This window comes from Carassius gibelio, chromosome B4 (assembly GCF_023724105.1).
Source record: "Carassius gibelio isolate Cgi1373 ecotype wild population from Czech Republic chromosome B4, carGib1.2-hapl.c, whole genome shotgun sequence".
Taxonomy (NCBI): Eukaryota; Metazoa; Chordata; class Actinopteri; order Cypriniformes; family Cyprinidae; genus Carassius; species Carassius gibelio.
The window spans coordinates 13,301,455-13,321,341 of record NC_068399.1 but is presented as its reverse complement, the minus strand read 5'-3'; the positions used below and the strand labels follow the sequence as shown (position 1 = coordinate 13,321,341).

General features: G+C 38.3%; 1 protein-coding gene across 1 annotated transcript in view; it reads right to left on the bottom strand.

Annotated features, from left to right (window-relative positions):
• Nucleotides 1–19,887, bottom strand: part of LOC127956899 (thyrotropin-releasing hormone-degrading ectoenzyme-like) — a 141,993-nt gene that overhangs the window by 22,983 nt on the left and 99,123 nt on the right. Inside the window, exons 8-12 of the mRNA XM_052555177.1 lie at nucleotides 17,266–17,331; nucleotides 13,892–14,079; nucleotides 6,366–6,454; nucleotides 4,573–4,706; nucleotides 4,381–4,436 (exon numbers count right to left, since the gene is read on the bottom strand). Of these exons, the coding sequence (XP_052411137.1) occupies nucleotides 4,381–4,436; nucleotides 4,573–4,706; nucleotides 6,366–6,454; nucleotides 13,892–14,079; nucleotides 17,266–17,331 (533 nt within the window). The remainder of the gene's footprint in view (nucleotides 1–4,380; nucleotides 4,437–4,572; nucleotides 4,707–6,365; nucleotides 6,455–13,891; nucleotides 14,080–17,265; nucleotides 17,332–19,887) is intronic.

The following is a 19,887-nucleotide window of genomic DNA, read 5'->3' as shown; positions in this document are numbered from 1 at the left end:
TTTCACTTCTCAACTAAGTAAAAGCCAATAACCACCTCCACGGATCTGAGCCCTGAGGCTGAACAAGACATCCTGTTAACATCCGCTCTTATTTATTAGAATTAGATGTAAACAACAGCAGAGAGAAACCATATGTACAAGCCTGACTGAAACTCAGGAACAAAAGGATTTGCCTTCAGTCCTGTTAAGTTTCAATTATCCAGCACTTCAGTAAACGAGGCAGAGCCGAATAAACATACTAAATGAATATGATGTACCACAACGCAGGGGAACAGGTTTCCATTCCCAGCTCAAAGTGACATCAATAAACAAAAGTTTCCCTGCAGGTTTGTCACCAGTTGACTGAATCGTCATGCTTAGGAAACATCTGTGGCCAAAAACACAATCCTCCACATGCCTGTTAAACCCCTGTCTAGCTCAACGTGAGGCACATAGTACCGGCAATGTTTAAGAAAGTCCATCAGTGAAACTCAAACACTGTTTTGGCTGCCGACTAATTCTAGCTGCCAGTTATCAAAATTTCCTACATTAAAGGGGTCATATGACATTGCAAACAAAAAACATTATTTTTTGTATCAGGTGTAATGCAATATGTTGATGTGGTTTAAGGTAAAAAAAGGAAGAAAAAAAAACAATATTTTCCACATAATGTACATAATTTTGCTCCTCTATGCCCAACCTTTCTGAAATGCATTTTACGCCCCTTGTGATACTGTGATGCCGTCTCTCGGCACAACGAGACAATGAGAATGCCCACACTGCCAGAATTACAAATCCCTGCCTAGTGTGGAAGAGCACAGCTAAAATGAGAGAAAGGAGGCAGGAGTGGCGGAAAATGCAGGTAGGCACCTAACAAGTAGGTCCAAAGGCCAACTTCAGAAGGAGTGAGTCTTGACCCCCCAAAGTAAAGGAGATAAGAGGACTTGAGGCTTTAGAATAGCATCCTAAACCACAGCTTAACTTAAGCTTCTCTGGCCGGAGGCCTCAGCATCAGCGCACCACAGAGGAAACATGTGCCCAGGGGGTGTCTGCCCACTGACTGGCCACCAAAACTGAACTGCCGGGAGCAATCAGGAGAAAATCGTACAGATTAAGCTTCAGCCACGTCTATATCATGGCATCCAGCCACAGTGAAGCTGGATGAGTCAAAGAGTACCAGAAGGGACAGTGCAATATCTCTCAAGTCGCAATCAGGTACACCAGAGCCTGACCAAAAGCTCTCCGTACCCCGGGCCTCGGCCCCTGCCTCGACAGGATTTCTGCTCCATAATGAGAAGCCCAGAAATGTTAATTGCTGTCAGTGAGAGGAGTTTCCCCCAGGACCACACAAGGATCTGATACGCCTGCCTGTAAAGGGGGCATGAACGCACACCTCCCTGGTGGTTGATACAAAATACCTCAGCTGTGTCGCCAGTGCACACTGACACATGGCGACTTCTTAGGTCCGGGAGAATGTGTTTCAACTTTGCTAGAAACATGGACAGCATCTCCAGACAGTTGAAGTGCCACGTGAGATGGCGGCTGCTCCACGGGGCGAGCGGCCACTCATGACTGCTCCTTAACTGATGAGGGCTTGTCCGTTGCTAGCATACATGGCAACAAGGAGCTCCCAGCAACATGCCATGAAAGCATGCAAAGCAAAGACCTTTTGGTCTAAACAACCACTGTAGGGGTCTCATGTACGGCAGGCCAAAAGGTATCACATTGAAGCAACTGTCATCAGACCCCACAGTCTTTGAAGTTGCTTGACAGTGAGTGACTGGCCTTCTTTCAACATTTTGACTGCCATGATGATTGACTCAAGCTGAGCAGGGGACAACCGTGCCTGCATCGTGGTCGAATCCAACACCACACTTAAATAAGTGGTCCTCTGTAATGGAGAAAACACACTTTGCTTGGCATTTGGTCTTAACCACAACTCTTTCATATGAGGGAGAATGACCCATCAGTGACGAAGTGATGTCTGCTATGAATGAGCTAATATCAACAAATCATTGATGTAGTTGAGTATGTGGATGCCCTGGAGTCGCAGAGGAGCCAGAACAGCATCCACACACTGGGATAGCGAGGTGAAAGGAGTGATGAGTATAGGGGCCCAAAGCTCATCAAAAAAAAAAAAAAAAAAAAAAAAAACCATTAGGACCCCATATATATATATATATTTTTTTTTTTTTTTCTTTTCTAGTGGGTACAGGACACTATAGTTAATTTATGTAAGTGAGGATAGCAAAATAAAGTAAACTGTAACATATTATACCCAAAAATTCTACATACAGTGAAGTACAAGTAAAATTTGTATAGTAAATTTTAACTAAACTAAGGATAGTAATTGTCAACAAAGTATTGACAGTTGTGCAAATATTGGCATACCAACAGTGTCTGAAGTTTTAGTTGACTGTAATTCATTGCATACCTTTCTATCAGAGTTATCTGACATTATCAAAATGAATTTGTTCTTACACAGTTCTTTTCAAATGTTATTACCATTTTCTAAACAATAGCAAACAAACTGTGATAAATTGTGTCACGATACACTCGGGGAGGAACAAGGAGATGAGGAGGATACTTTAACTTGGATTTAATTAAACAAAGGGATACCAACACAGGAACAAATGAAGTATGTTTAACAGCAGACAGCGAACTGGGAACACTTTACATACACCTGCAAACCCCAGCTATGGCCCTGGGCTTGTCAGAATGAGCCGTTTTGGGAGGATGTGGTTGACTATGGAAGAATATCTCTTTGGATTTTGGAGACTTTACTCTTTGCAATTTTATAGATCTTCTTTATACACCAAGAGCTTGTAACGCTCCAAGGAGAAAGGAACAATTTTAATCACATCATATGACCCTTTAAGCAGAATGAGTAAGAGTTTTTGTGTTAAACAGAGAGGACCTTAGGGAGAGCAGTGGTTCCTGGAGGGAATAATGGCAGCTTGGCAGCCTGTGGCACTATAAACTCTCTCTACCTTTGTCGTTCTGTCTCTTCCTCTTACATTAATGGACGTTCATGAGTTTCAAGCTACTGATGAAGCTCTGGGGGATCGACACAATTAGGCAGCAGCAAAAAGGCTGGACCACAGAGGTTTTTTCTCACATTTTATTATCCGCTATTGCAGTAACGGCTCAGTAGTCTCAGTGCAGGTTTCATTTTGATGAGCTAAAGGGGAGTTCTTCTGCAACATCTTCAGGCTAAAGGAGAAAAGAGAATTACAGTACAATAACTGCATCTGTCAGTAATGAACATCCTAATGAAGTTGACTGGATGGCACTGTTTTTCAGGTTTGTGATGGCTTTTTCAAGATCATTTTTAGGCTGACCAAAAGAAAATCTGTGTTACTTTTGATATTTAGGCACATTTACAGCACTGTTGATTGGCTAATTCTCTCAGAGTGATTATCTAGGTCCACTTCAGAAGAGTAGCTTATGGAGATTTCAAATACAGACTACATGACAGGATTTGATCATAGTAATTCTCCTAACATCAGCAGATCAAACAGATTCTGAATACTATATCTGATGACTATTTGAATTAGCTTGGCAAGCACTATTGAAGCATGCAGCTTCAGAGGATGTGAAACAAACACTTTATGTAGAAAACTAATGAGACAGTTTTGGAATTTCATCCAAAATAATGTCTCGGCTGACATGTGATCAGACCTGACTAAATAAGTGTTCAACTCTTGCAACACTTAGACTTCCAGACAGATCTGTCAGTCATGATGAAATCATCTGAAATCCCAAGAAGATGAAGATCCATTTTCACTGCTCTAACTTTAGGTATAAGTGCCTTGTGTGTCCTTTGACGTTAAAAAATTATAACAGCTCTTTTAGGGGAAAATAGGTTTTAGAAATTCAAGATTAATCCACTCAGTGTCATTCATAAATGCAACTTATTATTAAAACAGACATTTGGAAGTATATATATATATTTTTTTTTATGAAGAGAAATCATTTAAGTGCAGGCACATTTTTGTAAAAGTGGGCGGGAAAAATGTAACCTTTTAAAACCATAATGGTTGTGTTTAACAAAATAAATTGGTACATTTAGTCAGTAGAAATTAAATATATATAGATGTACTTGCTTAATTGTGACCTTTGCAAATCTCACAGAGATGCATTTGATGTTTTTGTGCTAAAAAAAAATCCAGAATTGGTCTCAAAAGGCTTTTATTATACAAGAGTTTTTCCTCACTGGTAGGTAAACGAGCCCCTGAAATAATGTTACAGTTACCATGACAATAAAAAGCAGCACACAAATAAAGCTGAATTAGACTGAATAGTCCAGCACTTCTCTGTGGGGCTGTGAAGGAGGTTAAATGGATCTGTAGTGCAGGTTTCAGGCTCTGAATGACTCTGTGTGTAACAAACAGAACCCACCTTGCCAAGTTGAAGACGTCATCAATCAGACCGGCCCTGTTGCCCACTGAGATGATCTGCCGGCAGAGAACAAGAAGAGACATTTATAATGCAGCAGGAACCATGCAGGAGAGAATGGGGAAAAAGAAGGATCATGACAGAAAAGACAGAAAAGAGAACTCAAAAGATGATGGACTGACAGAGAAAGTTTACCGTTGGGTTGGTCATCAGCTGCTGAATGAGAAGTCTCCAGTTGTGAAGGTCGTAGTTCACTCTGAAGTAGCCCGTTTGATTGATGTTGCCCAGCAACCACGTCTCGCTGCCCACGTGACCCACTCTGTGCGTCTCTATAAATACACGAGTGAAAAAAAGAGCATAAAACAAACGTTTAATGACACTTCTGACAGCTCACTGTAGCTTGACTCACACGCATATGAGCAGAAAGACAGATGTCAATATCATTAGACAACAGAAAGTAAAGAATCAAAATATATTTCTAATGAAATATTACAGAAAATAAAACAAGCTGTTCACTGTGGTTCATATAGACTGATATATTCTGCCTGACAGTGAACTCAAAAAGCTTTTTATTCATATCAATGTTTAAACTTTTTAGCGCATCTTTGGAATGAACTCATAAAGCAGTCCTGCATGAAAATATACATGAAGAAACAATGCATTCAGCATTTCGTAATTCACAACATCTGTAATCTAATGTGTTTGCCACATTCTCATCTTGTAATATTCCAGCCAGACCTTGTGCTTTTTCATGGATAACAAATGCACTGGTTAAGTGCTTTCGAGCACTCATGGACTCAATGCATTTGAAGTGTATCATGATCCAGGGAGCATCCAAGCGTCAGCGGGCAGATTGCAAGAGTCAGGCAGTGAGTTAATGCATATAAATAGGGCCTCTGTTACAGTCTCTGTTTCTCTGTCTCAGCTGCTGTGGATCTGCATTGTAACCCTGATGAGGGCTGTTTTTGAGCTGAAAATGGAGGCTGTTTAACGGTCTCACAATCAGAGGAACTCTGAGCTCTGAGTCACATGGATCACTTCCAGACCAAATTCAATTCTGGCTCTTGGAATTTGACTCGCTGTGGCTCCTTCCGAAGAAAATCCACCTCGTTCTCCCAATGGAGAGGAAGGGAATGTAACAGAATTGAATTTAATGATGGTGGACGTGGAGCTGCTGCATGAATGTGTGACTCAGAGATGAATAGTTTGTTGAATGTGTTGTAAAAGGACATTTACATAAAAGACCTCTCAAGAGCTGATTTAGTTGAATTTAATGAGCAAATCCAATTGAATTTTTACTTTTATCTTTATTTATTTTTTTGTGTCGCTGGTTGACAGCAGTTCTTGACTTCATATGTCTAGAACATGGCAATTGATTTCCTATTCAAATATAAGAATGTATTTTTAAAAAATACAATCAACAGTGACTTGTGTACCTATTCTATGATGAGCATGTTTTTACTTTCTTCTAATTTAAAATAATTCTGATATTTTTAGATATCAAAAAAATCAAGTTGATAGCAGCAATATAATAAAGGAAAAGCCTTGAGATGCATTCTTGTAACATTTTTCAACTGTGAGGTAAATCAAATCCGTGAAGTGCAATAGACATGCAAACAATATCATGCGGATTCTCATGATTATTCATCAGGGTTAATAAGTCTCTTAAAATATGGTCTAGGTATCCAACAAGGCAAAAGCTCATGACTTAATTATTATAATTTGGTGCGACTCCCCAATTATATTTATGAATTAATTGTCCATGACATTTGTAAAAAAAAATAAAACAACAACAAAAACACTCGTTACCTTGAAAAATTCATTTAAAAGCATTTGGAAAATAATTATTAAGATGTGTATGCCCATGTGTTTTCAAGGTGTAAGGAAAATGTGAAAATGTGTATTTTTTTGTGTCTGCTGCTTAAACTACATTACACATTTAGAGTCAGTTTGTTATGTCCAAATATTAATGAGAACACTCATGGTACCTGTTTTATTGGAGACCCAGATGATGGTCTCTGTTGATATGTGACTGGAGTTTCCCACTGCGAGCGTCAGTGGTATTTGCCACTGGAAGCTGAAATGAGACAAAGAGAGAAATAAAAGCTGAAACACTTCTATTTGATTTTAAATGTCAGTGCCGCGGATATATACTTTATGACCCGCATGATCTCACACATATGGACTCCCACGACTTAATGGGATTGTGGAATATATTTGTGCGATTTCCTCTCTGTCTCAGCACCAGCAGGCAATGTGACAAAGACAAAAATATCATATGACTATGAAGCTGAAAGAAAGCCCAGCAGTGTCAAAGCTCAAAGAAATCAGCTTTCATTCTTTCCCAGAGTGCTTTGCTATCCCTCTATCACACACACACAGCTGTGTATCACTCATCACCGGATCGCTGTCATGTTCTGTGTCGCCACCTCATTTTGATGTCGATTCATCTGTGAGTGTGTGCTTTCGTGTGTAAGTGTGTGTATGAACATCCCTAGGTATGAGTGCACATCCAGTAAAAGCCTGTCTGACAGCTGTCACAACGGACGGCCGGTCCTCTTTCAGCTGTCAGAATGGCTGACACACAGGTGGACGTGGTCTGCTCTCTGCCAGCGTAAATTACCCCAGACGACAAGAACACAGCAGAGCCGACCAACAGCAATAAATACTGTAACATTAACAGATCTGTCAGTGTTTTGGACTTGCTTTTCCTTAATTTACCCCTGTTTTCCTTATTTGGTATTTTCTGTTCCGGTCCTTGTTGTGTTAATTCGTTTCCAGCTGTATTTGATTTAATTAGTTTATTTGCTCCCAGGTGTGTCCCATGGGTGTCTGGGTATTTATGGTGAGTTCTGTCCCTTGTTTCCTATCCCCTGTTTAGTCATATCTGAGTTCTTGAGTTTGTTGGATTAAAGTCCAGTTAAAGTATTCTCCAGTGTCTCTTCGTTCAACCCCTTGGGAACCGTGACATGATCTAATGCAAGACAGAATAATTTGAACATGCTCCAGATAACATATTTTAACTCTACTTGAAAATTTCCCCCCCTTCCTCAACAAAACTATTTCATTGAATGAGAAAAGTTTTATAGAGAGGGAACGATAAAAGTGCACCAGCGGAAGAATATGTATATAAACTAGGGCTGGGCCAGTTAACGCATAAGCATGACTTATGCAAGAACAGTCACGTGAAGATAGTTTTGTTAACTTTGTGGTTTATTATATTGAGTTGTATGAGACGCGGTAACACATGTCCCTCTCACAATATATTGCTTAACAGGTCGAGTGCTTTTGCCGCTAAGAAATATTGACGTAATCATACAGCACATATTAGAATATCGGTCCTTACATAAAAAATAAGTACAATGTACTTATTGTGTTCATATTGTATTGTAAAACACTTTTGCTGCTATTGAGGTGGGATATGGGTAAGGTTAGGGAGAGGGTTGGAGGTATGGGTAAGTTTAAGGGTGGGTTAAGGTGTAAAGTATGGGTCAACAGTGTAATTATAAATGTACATGTAGTTTTTTTTAAATATAAGTACAATGTACAAACATGTATGTACACAATAAGTACATTGTACTAAATTATTAATTAAAATGTAAGTACATAGTAGTTAAGACCACTTAATATAAAGTGGGTCCAGAATATCTGCAATATCTCACATTCACTGATCTATATATAACTGAACTGTGCTCTTGCCCACTTCTTCTAACCGAGCCAGGGACCTCTGCAGGTCTCTAATTGGAAGGTACGTGTTATAATGTTATGATCGAGGCTCTGGAATCTGAGCATGACCTGTTTTTCTGTAACAAACAATAAAATATTTTCTTTAAAACATTAATGTCCTGGCAAATACAATGTACCTGACAAGTAGTGTGTTTTATATTTAATTTAATTACATTAATGTTATAAGTTGAGATTAAGGCTATAATAAATATTTTAAGTTTGTTATTATGCAAAACCTATTACTTTAGTTTAAGTATTTGAATCAGTAATACTGGGGACCTTTTTTCCCATGCTGGTGAACCTTTTAGCCCAAACAAAACAAACTACTTTATGATATCTTTTCCCATGAAATGTATCGTTAAATAAAAAGCTGCAATTGATCACTATGGCAGCAGTGAAAAGCACATTTCCCTTAAGGTGTGCCATTAGTCCAATTTTACGCTCTTCAGTGCCTGATAAGAAATAATAGAATAACACATAATGGTGTTTTCATTCTTAATCATGAAAATATGTTAATGAATGTCTTTTAAATGACATATCGCATCATATTAAAGCTAAAATGTTTAAAACAATACATCTTTCTTTGTTTTCAGTTTGCAGCAAGTGAACAGTTTAGCTTACTCTCTTGGCTTACCACCACATGCCTTCAGTTAGCAACCTTGTTTACTTAGCATACTGCTAGCTGCTATAGTAAGCTTTGTTCATTAGCCAAAACAAGACGTTTTGATAAGCAATGTTTTATCTTGAGGCAACATGCTAATAAAAATATCCAGAACATCTTAGCAAACACATAGGAGCACCCTGTCAACCATCACAGCAGACTAGCATCGTACAGTAGCAACTTTACACAGGCACGCACCGCATTTTCTTCATAAAATGTCAAACATTAGTCATCTAAAATGAAAAGAGCAGCCTGGATTATTTGGTGACATCAGTCTCGACTGTGGAGAATAGGTTGGATCATTAAGGATTTGTGTCAGTTGGAAAACTGACAGGAATGGACAAAATCCTTTCAGGCTGCTGGTGACTCACCTCAAATCATTCATAAGATGACCTGCATTATTTAATGTTCTTAATTATGTCTGAATAAGCCTAAATGAGGATTCTGTGTGACTGAAACTAGACAATAGAACAATGATGGCAACTTTTAATTTCAGCAGAAACAGCTGTAAACAGCAGACTGAAAGTTTACAATATATCAAACTATAGCACAGTCAGGAAGACATTATGCATAAGATTAAACAATATGATCCTGCTGGGAAACAGTATTTAAACGTGTATGTTTGTAAGGGCACTATAGAGACAGATTCTGTGCTAGACGAGCGCTGATAGCAATACTTATGAATTTCAGTGATAATAGAAGCATCTGCTTGTGTTCAGATGAAACCACACACTGGTACATTTACATAAAACTCTGTTCATCAGTGGGATTGAACAAGAGAAGATAGCAAAAGAAAATTAAAGTTCTCCACAGGCTGGTAATTTGGTGGCTGATGTTTATGTTCATTTATGGAAGCGTCTGTTATCGTCATCGTTATTTACATCCCTCAGGAACTTTGTGTTACGGTCCAGAGCTTTAGCTAAAACACGAATCGAGATTTCAGTCTCTGTAGAAGATGGGTACAATCATGTTATTATGTTTATGGAAAGAAGCAATGTTTGTTAGCTGAGGGTTAGTTGCTCTTAATGGACAAGAATATATGGTAAAACCTTTAAATAGGGAACATTCTTTAGTACTTTAATACAACAACTACCTCACATACAGTACTATCAATAAGCAGCAAATTGGTAATTTATGCGAAAGAATCGTTCCTTAATTCAAAGAGTTACCAAAAATATAATAAATGCAATAAATAGGTAGATGAATTGTGTTTTAGTGATTTTACTATGAAACAGAGGCCTTTATAAGTTGGCAGAAAAAAATATTATAAAAGGTACCAGTTTTCAATAACTAAACCTTTACATATCTAAAGTACAAAGACAAAGAAAGATGGTTGCTAGGGTGTTCCTTGGATGTTCTAGGTAGTTAAAAGTATTTGTTTATTTATTTAGAATAAAAAAGAGAGATACAAATTCAGATAAATATGTAATTTTCAAAACACTGTCTCATCACTGTAAAACAGCTGCAATGTGTCTAGATTTAAAATTCACTGTGATTAACCAGCATCCTCTCTCTCTCTTCTTCATTGGTTGTGAGGTCTCAGTCTCACTGTCTCTTAGTGTGGGCGTGATAATATCTCAGGCTCTCTTTAGGGACGGCTGGCTTTTGCAGTCTGTAATGAGTCACTGGGGGCTTTTGTGGCTCAAAGTGTGCGATAGATCCACACAACACTTTTATCCAACACCAGCTGCACAGAAAAGTAGAAAAACACAATTGTCTTCTTCTGAAACCTTCCATGGATTCACAGATGCTCGAGTTTGTGTTGTGCTTAAGCTGTTGTGTTTATTTACAATATGTGGTGTAGAAAAGATTTAGAATTTAAGTCAATCATCCAGCAATGGTTTGGAACCACTGAGACCATGAAGAACTGGACAAAGGAAGATGATGTTCTGCTGGATGGGCTAGAGAAGAAATACTGAACACCATGCCAAAAATTAGGTTGGTGGTGGATTTCTGAAACATCCTGGAACACAATTGTGAAAGAGAATCTTTTTGCTGAACACTTAGTGCCAATTCAAAGCTTTTAAACATTAAAAGCAGACTTTTATCAGCTAAAACGCAAAGTGGAAAAGCACACATAATTCATGTCCAAGACTTCATACTGTAGGAGATTTTTTTTTTTCAATGACTGGCATCAACATACAGTGACAGTAATGTATAGACACAAAATCAGAGACTTGAGTCTGAAAATAATTCCTTACTTTAATTATTGTTGCTGCACTTAAGTTGAAGTGTTTATTCTTAAACTGAAAGACAGTCTAGATCTAAAGTCTTTCTACTTTATTCATGTGCCCAGTGGTGTTCAAACTGATGCATGTTTACAGTTAATGTTTCATTGCATTTCAGATGTGTTTTGCAATGTTAACTGTCTAGACACATTCCAGTGATGTCACTTGAACACATTACCGCATTGCATGATGTTTCCATCTAAGCACACTGTGAGTGTATAAATACTGCTGTATATCTGTTTTGTGTGCTCTGTATTATTGCAGTCATACCAAATTTCTCCTCAAGGATCTGCCTTTAGCAATGAGATATTCTTGACTTTAACAATCATTTTTTGTTTGTTTGTTTTGTTTTCCCTGTTGAAAAAAACAGCATATGCTGGTTAGGTATGTTTTTAACGCTGGGATGCTGGTTTATGCTGGTCCTTAAACCAGCAACGGACTGGCACAAAACCAGCAAAGGACCAGCATAAACCAGCAAAGATATAGCTCAAATCAGCAAAGGACCAGCATAAAACAGCAAAGGAATAGCTCAAACTAGCAAAGGACCAGCATAAACCAGCATCCCAGTGTCAAAACCAGCATATGCTGTATTTCTTTTTTTTTTTCCAGCAGGGTTTCTAGGTTCTTGATGATATTCATTCATGTAACATTTTTTCTTAAGTAACAAGTTTGACACAGCAATACACCAGCCTCAAGGTGACCTTCACATTCAGTAGTGGCAAAATTTGACTCCATAAGGCTCAGATCCACCATTAAAATAATTCACAGGAGTTACTGCACGTCCCCATTACAGTCAAGCAGCTTGCAATGCGAAAATTAATATGTGCCTTCAAGCGCTAATAAGTTGTTTATATTCTCTATAACATCACCTCAGCATAAAACCTGTGCTGTGAAAATTCAAATAGTCAGGTAATATACGAGTGCAAATGTGTTAATGATCCTTCATTAACGGTCCACCTTCAGACTTTTTACACTGGTGAAAATAAGCACAGGATCTGCAAAACGGTCCTCTATGATGTCAGATAAAGTATGCTGAAGTGCAAATTATTACACTTATTGCCACTTTCTAATGAAGTTTTGCATCTTGCTAACTTAGTACTGAGGTTTTATAATGGAGAGGAGAACTGTGACCCTGAACAAATCTAGGTTTATTAAGCTAACTGCTAATATGCTAACAAGCTGATGTAAACAATCTTACTAGCTGTAGCGCTGAGCTTTTGTAACAATCAAAAGCAAAGTTATCAAAAACAGCTGAATTAGTTTTTAACTAAAAAATAATTATTTAATGCACATTTAAGAGAGGAATTGAATTAGCATAGCCTATCGAGTGTATGGCTCTTTGCTAGCTGCATTACGAAGCTGCTATAACATAATATCAAAGTGCAGCAGAAAGTCAGCATGTGTTTTGAGTACAATGGTGTCAAATAAATGTCCTTTTCTGTGGCTTTCTGTGGAGTTTGGACCTCAGTCAGACTGTGGACCCTCTTTGAACTTTAATGTGATGGCAGTAGACATGAAACACACTGAAGGGGTGTGAAATACAGGAAACTGACCTTCTCTGTTTTCCTTTTGTTGCTGCCAATGTTTCTGTCAGCAGATTTTATTAGGCTGGCTTAAAGCCTCAAGTGAGGTGTTACACTGCATTTACAAAGGTGCCAAATCTCCCTGCATTCTGGCAGGTTGTCTGGTACTCAGCTGAAAACCCGCCTGAGGGGCAAAGCAGGAAAGAGATGCCCCCTACTCGCAACACAGCTTTGCTATTGATTCTTGGAGCAGTTCTGCTTCTGAACGCCTCTGCAGAAGACCTCCACAAACAGAAAACACGCTCATGTAGGAGGAGACGTTCAAAGGAAGGTGGATTTGTCTGCGCTGAACAAATGAACTCCGGAAAGAAGTGAGCATACAGATTTCTACCTGTGTGTTTCATATTTATTACACCAGATGGCTTGATGTGCAGAGTTAGCCTAGCCGTGTAAAAGCAAAGAGCCTTTGATTATTATTAGAAATTCAATAGAATTATCTCCTATATCTAACTAATAGATTTCATTTTTAACCACATTTAGTGAAAAAGTCACAATAAAGATATGACAAACAGATTACATGCTACGAGCTCAGGAGTTTGTGTTCTCAAATTAAGAAAGTGTGTAACTTTCTAAATGGCAATACTGCCTAACAACACACTCTCCACACACTCAAACTGACAGTACAGCATTAAAATTCAGTTCTTGACTCAATTCTTGTGCTGCTAACAGCGACTGATCCAAAACAAAAGGAGGACTCTAATGAAGAATTAAACTAATCTATCTGCCAGTGACACACGCAGTTTTCAATGACGACGCAGACGGTTGCCAAAACAGCATGTGGCGGTGACGGGTTAGCATGGGTCGCTAATAATAAATGAAATGTTCAGTTAAAAGCAAATTAATAGCCAGTGAAAACCAGCAAACCATTTTAGTATGGTTGAAGATGTTTTTTTCTTAGCAAGAAAGGTATAGGCAGTCATCTAAAGCTATGCTAAGCAGTAAAATCTTCACATCCCTCGGATAAGCAAGGAAATCCTTTGGCTCTTCGTGTTGTTGTTGGGCGCTAGGCTAGTCTTTAGCTGACTTGTTGTGTTTTTAATCTCCAGAAAGTCTTCTGTTTTTATTCCAAAATAACTTCATATTTAATCAAATTTTTAATCAAATTAGTTTCTATTCTATTAGTAAATTCTGGGAGGAGAATTACGGACTGGGCTTTTTACATTATTCAGCATTATACAGGCCTCTGCTGCAAATATCATCATGAATTTTCTGCTACGATGTATGAGCTCATGGAGAATCAATGTCAATGGGTCAGTTGACTGATGGTGTTTCATTTTCAAGTAACAACCTGTCACGACGGACATATGGCAGTCTACCTTTTGTTGAACAGCTCAGGATTCTGGAACTTGGCGTCGGTGTCATAGACAAAGTGCTCTTGTGAGATGGTAACACTGTTGTCAAGACTGTCATTCTTGCTGATGGTGACGACAGGGTAACCCATCTGCAGCGTCCAGCGGTCCATGACCTGCGTGATGTTGATGTCCTTTCCCTCCCGCTGCATGGCCTGTGACACAATATATAAATACATCATACATATACTGACTTCCATGTTGGGTGTCTATTGGCAATAGGAGATGCAAAGATGCAGTGAAAGGTAATTCAGATTTAATGTCTTTAATCGCAGATACATGAATCTAAACTGATGCAACTCTTCTTTGTCTTTCAAAACTATAATGAATGTAAATAAAATCTCCTCTAGGTCTTTTAATTAAAGACTCTTAGTGAATAGAAAGGTGATTAAACTTCACCGTTCTATTAAACCGTATACGCAGAAACATCACAAGGACATTTTCAGTTATCTAATCTCTCTTTACAAGAGCAAAGCTTGTAAAAGAGCAGAATTAGATTTATAAGTCTGATTTCTTCAGAGAAAGCTGTTCCTCCTACTTTAAAGAAGTAAAACATAAAATTGGATCTCACGGCTCATTAATGAGGAAAGCTCGTAATGTGACTGAGATTTGTCCCTGAAGGAAATATACTGCCTACACAGTTCCTCCTTATTCTTTGAAAATGCAATATAAAAGGCTCAGAACTGTGGACAACTGGCAGTTTCCTGTATGAATTGTTTTCAAAAGCTATCTGTATGTATGAGGAACATTTTAAAGCTTTACGGAGCTTCATATTTTTACCTTGAGCTGCTGTATCCATTTAAAAAGAAATATACAGTAGGTGACTGCAAAACATTGGAAATGCCTCATCGCCCATTCAAGCACTGCCAACGCAAAGTCAGTATTTTGAAGTTACATTTCAGTTCAGATGCTGCTGTATGTGACAGTGAGACAGCTTGCTAGCTTTTGGATCTGAGCGGATGTCAGTGACTCCACAGTTATTGTCCATCATTTCCATACATCTAATCCTAAAGAGCTGCAGAGGCCACTTGGCAGTTTTGTAAGAAACTGGTTGTAAACTGGTGGAGATTTACAATGTTTCTGCAGCGGCACACAGTCAGTGTGTTATGGAGACCAGTGGGATTGGAAGGGGAATGTGGTGGAAGAAACAATAGGGTTCTGTCAGGCTCTCTTGCATTCTGCAAACATCAACCTGACTAGATCAGTTGAGCATGTGTAACTTCCCTTCTCCAGTGTAAATGGTAAACTCTTGGTTATAACACATGATTCTGATAGTGGTTTCAATGATTCATGGTTTGTTTACCGTGTGAATACAGAAGAGGCTCTGCAGAGGCTGATGACGGCAGCTGATGTTCTTAAATTATGAATCATTTTCTATAGGACAGCTTTCAGCAAGCTACTGTACCTTTGCCCAGGCGCATATAATTAAAGGAAGTGAAGGCCGGTCTGGCGATGGGTCTTGAGTTTGACAAAGGGCTTTGTGTGTGCTAAGCACTGCCAGATTATTGAAGCAAATTGGATTTCATGAATAGCTAATGAACACAGCGCATATCAGTATTCATTAGATGATGGGCTGTCATGGACTCTTAATGTAGCTAAATTCGTCAGTGCCTGACAAACACGGCCACTGAGAGGAGACGGAGGTCCAGGTCTGGCCCTTTCACAAAAATTCACCTTTAAATCCTTTCTTTTTTGAAGAAGCGGTTCCCACCAGCCGGCATTTGGGAGAGCGATGTGAATGACAAAACGTTTCATTCGATGCTGATAGCTGCTAAATGTCCTGCTGTTCCATTACAAACTATAATAACTTTAAGATTACAATGGAAAGTAATCTCATTAAAGTCATGACACTTTGTGAGATGAGCGACAGGGGACTTGCTGAGAGTCCTCTGGTGGTAAAAGCACATCTCTGTGCTTTGAGCAGATGACTTGAACCCAGTGCTTAACTTCACTGTTATTACACCTGTTGGCTATGATCGTTTTTCTTCACAGGTGTTAGCAGTTCCTCTCACTCCCACTTTTAGTGTCTTAATCTTTTTTTTCATATTAGAAAGCTATGGTTTTAAAATAACTGCACTGCACAGATTAGCCAGCATGTTAGTAACCTGTTGCACCATGCATACAGCCTCAGGTAATATTGTTATCTGACCAATTACACCATTAAGTTGTACTTCGTCACTCATATGTGAGATATCCTTACTTGATAATACATCTGGGGAGAAAAGTAAGGATGTGATGTTCAGAACATTGTAACTACAGTAATTATCAAAGAGGGGAAGAGATGCACCCCGTTTGGCCAGGGGTGTTTTTAAACCACAGACAAGGTTTGAGACGGAGAAAATCATTATGAAAATATAATTATATTTTCCTTAAAATGTTCTTCCTAACTTCAGGCCTTATTATCATGTCATATATGACTGTGATGTTCTGTAAAACAACAAACTTTAAAATACTTTGTTCTAACTGGTGAAAATCAAATGGTCATCTCTGTTTTCTCTCAGGTACAGCACAGTGTAAGCTTCACAGTGAACATTACTCTCGTCAACATAGTCCATATCAACAACAAACATATATCTTGACTCCATATAGTGTTTATTTTGGAAAAAATCCCAGGTATTTTGAGCAATAAGATTATAAAAAATATGTGCTAATATAAAATTAAATTAAGTAGCCTATATAAAATTGCAAACATCTATTTTTCAGTACTTTTTTTACTTAAGTACATAAAAAATCGAGTACTTTTGTACTTTCACTTGAGTAAAATTGAAAAAGGAGTACTTTTACGCTTACTGGAGTAATATTTTATTATATGTATCTGTACTTTAACTCAAGTATTTGATTTGTGTACTTCGTCCACCACTGCTGATAAGAGTCAACTAATGTATAAGTTAACTAAAATCAGCAGAATCAGCAGCAAGCCTTCTTTATCAGTATCTGTGAACATTTGCATGCAGCAGGTTGAATTCTGGATCAATATTTGACCTGCGCTTGCAGAAAATGTTTCCATTCTAAATGAAACTTCAAGTGTTAAAGTGAGACTATCATACACAACCCAGCCTCTATATCAAACTCTTTCCCATGTGCATTTCCATAAAACCCTTATGCGTTGATGTGAGTAGGTGGTGTATTGGCATGCATTTGATGATGTGCAGTTATATAATGGCCTCTGACCCATATGCAGTGCGTGAATCTCTGAGCACCTGCCTGCAGGAGATGTGCTGGGTGAATTAAAGTAGGTTGAACACACACAATTTCACTCGTCGCTCAACACTGACTGACCCCAGCACTGATTCCTGCTCATGGATGGAGGTCTCACACCCAGAAGATGCATAAAATCTCACCTCGGAGAATTTGTTCCACAAGTCGCCTCTCGCCGCTTTTCCGTACATGTGCGTCATCAAGTAATCCTGCAAACACACAGAGACCGAGATCAATATTGGAAGAGAAATAAATTGGACTTGGACGGGAACGGTGAATTTGGGAATACCAAATAAGCCCAAACAATAACATTACTAATCCTCTCAACTCAAGCTGAACGTATGCAAATTAGCAGCAGATGTTTGGGTGTGATTGGCTGTCAGTTCAAGGAGGACCATAAGGAGGCCAATTAGAGGCTGATTATGTTGCCCGAGTCGATGCTGCATCAGCATGTACCTCAATGAGTAAAATACAAATCAGCAACATGCTTCCTTTAAGACAGAAAAGATGGTCAAATTGTTTACATTAAAATAAACACAGGAGAAATCATTTGATTTATCCCATAAGTAAAATTTTTGATACATACACTTAGCAAGGTGCATAATAAAAGTGCCCTGACATCAAACACAGAAAAAAAATCTGCATAGAAAAGTGAATGTAATATCTGTATTGTGGTGTATTATTGAAGCTAAGACATTGGCTATGACATTTCACTTGCTAACAGACTTTAATCAGCAAACATTACATTATCAGTGTGTCTGCTCTGCCCTGCAGTCTCAGTGATGCAGGTGGTGGGTGACATGAAGAAGGAGTCTGATCCTGGAGAGCACATTTACATGCATCTGATAAGAACATCTGGTGGGAAGCCTCTTGCCTGCTGTGTACAAGATTCCTCGATAACTCCTGAGTGACCGTGAGCGATAAACCCATCAACTGTAATCCGCTTCCTGTTGCTGGAGTCAAGAGAAACATGCTGACAAAAAACTGCATGATCCCTGCTAATACTGGTGCATGTATTCTGTAGAACACGAATCGAGATATTTTGCAGAATGCCCAGGCTGCTCTTTTCAATATGTCAAAAACAGCCTATATTAATGTATTTAAATTCTTAAGTCATAAGCTATCTTTGGGTGCTAATCAGACCAAAAAGGTCTGTTTTTCAGTTTTAAACAACAATACCAATACTCAATACCATTACTGCAGACACACTTCACTGACTCTTAAAGAAGGGTAGATTTTAATTGAATAACTAAAAAAAAAAGAAAAAAAAAAAAGGATCTGCAATTGCATGAGTGTGAGAAGATGATGGCAGGATTTTCATTTTGGGATGAACTGATCCTTTAATAAGGCCATTATTTCAGCCTTTGCTTCATGAATCGAATCAAAGCGGACACTTGTTGACAGGCGTCATGCTGAGAGGTCTGAGCAAATTGCATTGGGATCCTGAAAGTGTGACCCAGTCCAGCTGGCCTTCATCTCTCTACATGCTCTGCTGAGCTCTCAGAGAGTCTGGGATTTGACTCTGGAGCAGAACCAGATTCATGTTACCATCCTGAAGAATCTGTTTTAAACCAGAGCAATTCCTCTTCCTCTCTCACTCTCTCCTCCATCAGAGTTAATGCCCTGAAGCAAAGTGACCATGTGGTCCAGTCTCGCCTCTGATATACAGTATAATTTTTATAACGAGTGATACATTTTATATTTAACTATTGTCTAGTTCTCTTTCAGCAGATCTAAAAGCTGAGAGAATATGAATTTGAATGTTGCAGTAAGAAATACCCGTCCTGCTCATTTGCATACATTTGCATACCAGCGAGGGACCACCCAGAGCCATTTTATGTTGGTGTTATTGACATTTTCCAGTCTGCTTGGCATAAAATTGTGCATTTTAATGACTATGTTGTTACCGACCACTGTTTAGTGACCAAAGACACACATGGACAGCAAAATCATATGCCCTAACAGCTGTCTACTGTCTGCAAACTGAAAACATCATATGATGTTAAGCAGCATTCTAAGCTAAAGTCACCTCTTATGACTGATTTGAAGTGTTTTACATAGTGTCTGTATAGTGTTTACCTAATTCTCACATTCATTGTTAGTCCATTACAATAAAGACTGGTGTTAGCATATGTTGCTAACCTAATTTGATGCTGTAATAAAAAGAATAATACATATTACAATATTTAATTTGGAGGACATATTTAATTAAAATTATAGTATGACTCTTTTTCAATGTTTTAATACATCCTTTAGCAATTTTTAGTCAAAATTACTAATTTTGGAAAATAATTGATGTCAAGAGTGTATTGTGATTCTGAGAAGTCTGTCTAAATAGACAGCTTGGAAAAGATCTAAAGATTCACTTCATAACTCAACAGATTCCAGTGGGATGTTTGTGTGTGTAATTATTAATTTACTCTAATTAGATATGGCTAGTTACTCCTCTGACACTCTCCAGGACAGAATAATATCCTGAACGTTTCTTAATTAGATATTACAACCAAATTCTGTTTTGATTTCTGATTCTGCAAAGCCAAATGATATACAAAGGCAGACAAAAGATGGATCGCTTTCGATATTTAAATCCCCCGGAGCTAAAACACGAGTTTTCTGCAAGAGCCTTCACCACAACAGTCAAAGCAGATCATAAATAATTCATTATTCATCCAACTAAAAGAGTTCATTCAAAAGTAATACAAGAAGAAATATGTCTACAATTTTCTTGCATACGAAAGTAATTTTGAGGCAATGGAAGTAGATTG